This window comes from Engystomops pustulosus, chromosome 7, assembly GCF_040894005.1.
Source record: "Engystomops pustulosus chromosome 7, aEngPut4.maternal, whole genome shotgun sequence".
Taxonomy (NCBI): Eukaryota; Metazoa; Chordata; class Amphibia; order Anura; family Leptodactylidae; genus Engystomops; species Engystomops pustulosus.
The window spans coordinates 24,487,032-24,492,995 of NC_092417.1; the positions used below are offsets into that span (position 1 = coordinate 24,487,032).

Consider the following 5,964-nt stretch of genomic DNA (forward strand, 5'->3'; position numbering starts at 1 on the left):
TCATTTCCTGAGGTTTCCAGATTTTTGGCTAAGCTTCCCTGTGCAGAGCCTTGGTCCCCTTGAAAAATGCTTGAGTCTCCCATTGACTTCAATGGGGTTCGTTATTCGAATGGAGCACCGGAGTTCTCGAAATAACGAGCACTTGAGCATTTTAGTGCTCCCTCATCTCTAATCATCAGGAGAAGTGGTCAGCTTATTTAAGATGAATTATTTTGTACTGGGGTGATTCCGCTATAAGAAGTCTTGAGAAAGCATGCTTGCACGAGAAACGGCCCATCGCCTTGGCAAGGCAGCTTCTCATTCTGCTCTGTACCTCTACAATTATAAAGGAAGCATTTTTATATCATTCCGGTGAGTGCCGTTTTTCCCTCTTTTGTTTTGCCTCATCTGTCTGCATATATTGGACGTGCACCCTGGACTGCTTTGTTTTCCCTAATGCCCAGTCTCCTGCCTTTGGTCTGCAGAAGGTGTTCATTAATTTTGGTGTGCCGGCCTTTGAACTTTCTTCTCTCCTCTCCCTCCTAGATTCCACTATAAGATTTACCATAATCTACCAAGAATCTACCATAACACCTTAATAATGTTGGACTGAGGTTCTAGTCCAAAATAGTTTTGAGGGCCCACCCTGCATCAATCCCTAAAAAAAGACCCTTATAGTTCAAAATTTGGATTGCTTTCTGTTGGATTGTGGACTTCAATATTGCATAATCTTCAGGGTCTTTGGTGGCCTGCTGCAACCCTGGGACTTGTTGAGAAAACTGCTGATTATGCAAAACTATGCATAAAACAAATCAGGTGACAAATTTTGTGTAGACAAATGTTGTGCCTCCCCATGCTTGTGCAACCAAAACAGCACTAAATTGTTGAGGCTTGGGCTCCACAACATCTCTGATTGTAGTATAATATATTAGCAGAAGATATTTTGCCCCTTCAAAGTCATGACATGCTTAAAGATTTGGATTTTAATGCCAAGTTTTTTCACCCTAAAATTTCTTTTCATAGGTAAGATCTCAGAGAAAATAGATAGTGCTTCTTGGCCTCTTGACTCACTGAGCGTTCTTTTAAATTGGTGGCTGAACTATGGAATTGCATATTTTTATTTTATTTTACATACTGAAATAGTAAGTACACCGATTTTAGCATCTATTAGTGAACAAATGCAGAAAAACAATGTTTTATTGAATTATATAACTTTATGGATAGTATTAACGTATACAGGATTTTAGGCAATTTTTCAGTAAGTTTACATATAGATCTGTTTATACATCATTGTCAGACATGATGAGGAAATCCAGATTAAAACAAAATATTACATAAACAATGATAACAGAAAAAAAAATTCACATCTGTGAATCATGGATATGTCAAGTCCATGTCCTCCTCACACTGCATTTGAGTTTATTAATTTCTATATTTATTTTGAGGCTTCATTTCTCTTTTTCCAGATGCTTTCAAAACAGAGCAATGAAAATTAATGGATGAAATCTAAGTGATAATATTCACAAACGCTTGGTCAGAGATGGTCTAAAAAATGGCATTCAGTGTTTTTTCACATTCAGGAAAAAGGATGACCTATGTATCGGAAGACAAGGACATGGACAGATAATCATGGACTTTGCAAACCTAACCTTGTCTAACCTTGTAAGTTTAGGTCACGGCATCCAGTATTCCACAGAAAAGTAATTGTGGATTGATATAGATATGTCCTTACTTCCTTTCTCCTAGGTTGAGATATTCCCTAAATGTGTGATGTGAAATGGTCACCATAGAACATTGTGGGTTATGCCAATTTTCTTTATTTCTAAAATATATCTAACAATGCTTAGTAGATGGTTCACATAGAGAAGATAGGACGTTACTTTGAGTACATCATGTCATCTTTCATTGATATGCCTCAGCACGCTTTTTAGACATCTTTTAAGCCCACATATGACTTCCTGGTTCCTCAGACTATAGATGATAGGATTGAGGAATGGAGTGTACATGGCATATACCAGGGCAAATAGTTTGTCATACTCTACTGAATGAGATGTTTTAGGAGTAGCATACACAATACAAGCAGCACCATAAAATAGGGTCACGACTATCAAGTGTGAGGAGCAGGTGGAGAAGGCCTTCTTCCGTCCTGTTTTTGTCTTTATCTTCATAATAGAATGTATTATATTAATATACATAAGTACAACAATGGCCAGGTTGAACATTGTGGCAAAACCACCAACAAATCGATTGATGGAAACAGTAACTGTGATGTCGTTACATGCCAGGCTGAGCATCGGGGCTAAATCACAGAAGTAATGATTCACATAGCGTCTTCCACAAAAAGAAACTCGAGAAGTGAGAGTCATGGGGATGAGTGCTGTCAAAAACCCAGTGATCCAGCACATCAAACTTAAATCTCGAACGACTCGATTATTCATGATGACATTGTATCGTAGAGGTTTACAGATGGCCACAAATCGGTCAATGGCCATAATAGCCAGAAGATTACACTCTGTGATACCCAAACTATGGAACATGTAGATCTGAGAAAAGCACCAGTAGAAGGAGATCTTTTTATTTTTTGTAACCAACATAGTCAACAGCTTAGGTGTCGTGGTAGATACATACCAGATCTCAAGACAGGACAGATTGGTGATGAAGAAGTACATTGGTGTGTGAAGATTTGTGTTATAATATACAACCACAATGATCAACATGTTTCCAATAAGGGTTAAAACGTAGATAATAAAAAAAACTGTAAACAGGAGTGGACTGTATTTTTCATAGACAATAAATCCTATAAGCTCAAAGACTATGAATTTTGTCTGGTTTAGATTTTCCATAATGCTATTGGTGATAGGGGGATATTCTGTTGAATTAGTCAATATTTAAAATATCTGTAAGTAATAGACATCAGTAAAAATAATTAAAATAAAGTGAAATATCTTGCAATTCATAAAGTTTTGAATCAGTTCAGGATGATTTTAAAAAATTACAAAAATTTGATCCTGTCCTGGAGGACAAATTAGTGCAGGAAGCCCCCTGACTGCATACAATATAAGCAATGTAAGGTTTGTTCTTCACCTGAATTTGTAAGTAAGATGGAACAAGTATATTTATCTTTATCGTAACTGCAAACAAAATGTTTTTTTTGTCCCTGTGACAATTTTATATCCTAAATCTTCGGTTGCTTGGTCTCTAACTAGGGGGTATTCTTTAAGTTGAGGGTTCTTAAGTCGGGAACTCAATAGTTATAAACATTTTCATATTCAATATGCAAGATTTTATAGATCTCTACATATACAGTAGCCTCTTAGTATAAGACCAAGGTACGTTTTGGCCCCTCACATGACTGTTCCAAACTTTGGACATTAAAATCATTAAGTTATGCTCAATTTAATTTATAAAAGATGTTATATTAAATATATTGAGACTTACTGTAATCTTTATTTAATTTTTTTCATGCCCTTTTCTTCCCATAAGACCAGTATCCCCCCCCAAAAAATCGGAATATAGTATAAATTGGGATAATAAACAAAAAAATATAATTAAAAAACACACCTACCTGATGCTAAACCTTTGAAGGAAATGTCAGGGATGTTGTTTTGCCCTTTATATAGTATTTGAGGTAAACTGAGGCCATTAACTTGTTTTTTACTTGCTGTCTCTTCGGTATTGGTGACCGATTAACGTGATTATGGTAAAATAATTTAATGATGCCTTTGAGCCTTATTAAATATGTAATTGCTGCATTATTTTACAAGTATTAGAATAATAACTAATTTCACCTATTTTTTGTAAAAAATAAATGTAAGCCCTTCTGACACATCAGTTTTTGAATTCCTTATTAGGCCCTATTTTTAAAAACTTGCATTTAAATTTTTAGCATAAAGACAAGATATAGTAAATGATTTTTTACTATCATTATTTTTAAGAATGTTAGCAAGATACAGGTCTTTCTAAAATATTTGGTAAATTTTTCAAAACAAAAACATTTTCTGAAGGCAGTCCTAAAGTGCAATATAAAATAAACAGTACATACATCACCTCATTTTCAATACACCTTTTAGGAAGTTTTCTTAACGGACACCTACCATTAGAATAGCTGTTTATACTCACCTCCCTGTCCTTTGCTGAGGTGCAATTATCTTCTATTAGTATGTCTAAATAGTGGACCATTAAGGAGAAATAATAGATGTCACGGGTGACCCCGCGATCCATGTCTCGGATCGCAAGGGCACCCGTGTCCCGCTCTGCCGCGTGGTCCCTGGTCCGTTCCTGTCACTGGTGTCCCGGCGATCCGCAACATGGATCATACCCATGCTCTGACCCCGGGTCAGTACTTATCTGTCCGGGCTCCTGATGGCTCCATTGCGGTCCCTTCCAGACTGCAGGTCTGTCTCCAGTGTAGGCCGCGTGCTCCTGATGCTAGAGTATCCTGTGGTGATCCTGTTATCCTGTGTCGGTCCTGGCGTCCTGTGGCAATCCTGTTATCCTGTGTCGGTCCTGGTGTCCTGTGGTGATCCTGGTGTCCTTTGGCGGTGCTGGTATCCTGTGGCGGTCCTGGTGTCCTGTGGCGGTCCTGGTGTCCTGTGGCGGTCCTGGAGTCCTCTGGCGGTCCGGTAATCCAGAAGCCTTCTGAGGCCCTGCCAGCCATCCGAGATCCTGCCAGCCATCCGAGGTCCTGCCAGCCATCCAAGGTCCTGCCAGCCATCCGAGGTCCTGCCAGCCATCCGAGGTCCTGCCAGCCATCCGAGGTCCTGCCTGCCATCTGAGGTCTTGCCTGCCATCAGAGGTCCTGCCTTCCCTGGTCCCCGTGTCCCTACCTTGGCTGCCACCGCAGGCCCAGTCGCACCCGCGGAGCGACCTGGTGACTCCCCGCCGCAGCAAGACCATCCCGCTTTGCGGCGGGCTCTGGCGAAGACCAGGAGTTCACTTAGACTCCGCTCCTGGGTTGCGGCTAGTATTGTTATCCCCCGCGGTGATCCAGGGAGTCCACTGACTATTCCCCTGAGATTGTGACAATAGAGAATGTATGTATTGTGCACAGAGCAAAAACTGCAGAATGAAAGACGGTGATGCCACAACAATTATGTGATTCACAATAATTAAATCAAAATGTAGACAAATTTTAGTATTCTTTTGCAAATACAGATGCAGAAAAGTTAAATTCAATTTATTTACTTTTTAAATTGACTATTGCAGCCAACAATAATGGGTGCATTTGCAATTCGTTTCAAAATTCTGTGTATGGAAACTGATGTTCAGCTCAAGACAGGTCAAAGAAAGGAATGACTGGGCCTTTTCCTGGGCTATTACCCAAAGACTTTCGATTCACCAACATTGTGCGCGAAGATCCTGCATCTGTTGCTTCCCCGCTGAGGTTCGCTGGAGTTCACCTTCTTCTTCCCAGTGTATGTGAGTGCATGTCTTGCGACACAATTTGTAATGTTAAATCCCGTGCGTTTTCTGAATCCGTCGGATCTTCCAAGGCCCGCCCCCCAATTTGAGTCGTATGATAGCCGCAGCCGATGCGCCAAAATCCAAACGCGTGTGCCAAAACTCCTGTTAAATGCGCCGCAACACGAAATCGTCGGGAAACCCAATGAAAATGTGGTCCGCGGTCCCTTATGTAAAGGACCCCACAGGTGTGTCCTACAATTGGATAAAATTTCCTATGTTTCCAAAGACTATAATATGATGTATTTTCTTGACTTCAGTAACCCTGTACATGTGGTCCTAGTCTTTGGCCTAAAAATTAATGGGGCCCAAGAATGAACGAGTACTGTGCTTATTTGAAGCCTAATTTGGTGATTATATCCTGATTTCTGTATCACTGCATAGAACTGGTTCGGAATGATCAACATGCTCCTATTTGTACTTTAGACAAGGATGCATTCTGGCTTGGTGGACTTGGGTAGGGAACCTGACACACTGGGATTGTTGGAAAACAAGTTTCAAAAAGCAAAGAGTGCGGAGAATTGA

The 5,964-nt window shown here is 40.0% G+C and overlaps 1 protein-coding gene across 1 annotated transcript; it reads right to left on the reverse strand.

Annotated features, from left to right (window-relative positions):
* Nucleotides 1-1,874: 1,874 nt before the first annotated feature.
* On the reverse strand, nucleotides 1,875-2,822 carry LOC140070087 (olfactory receptor 6N2-like). Its single transcript, XM_072116419.1, has one exon. It carries the CDS (start codon nucleotides 2,820-2,822, stop codon nucleotides 1,875-1,877), a length of 948 nt encoding a protein of 315 aa, XP_071972520.1.
* Nucleotides 2,823-5,964: the final 3,142 nt, after the last annotated feature.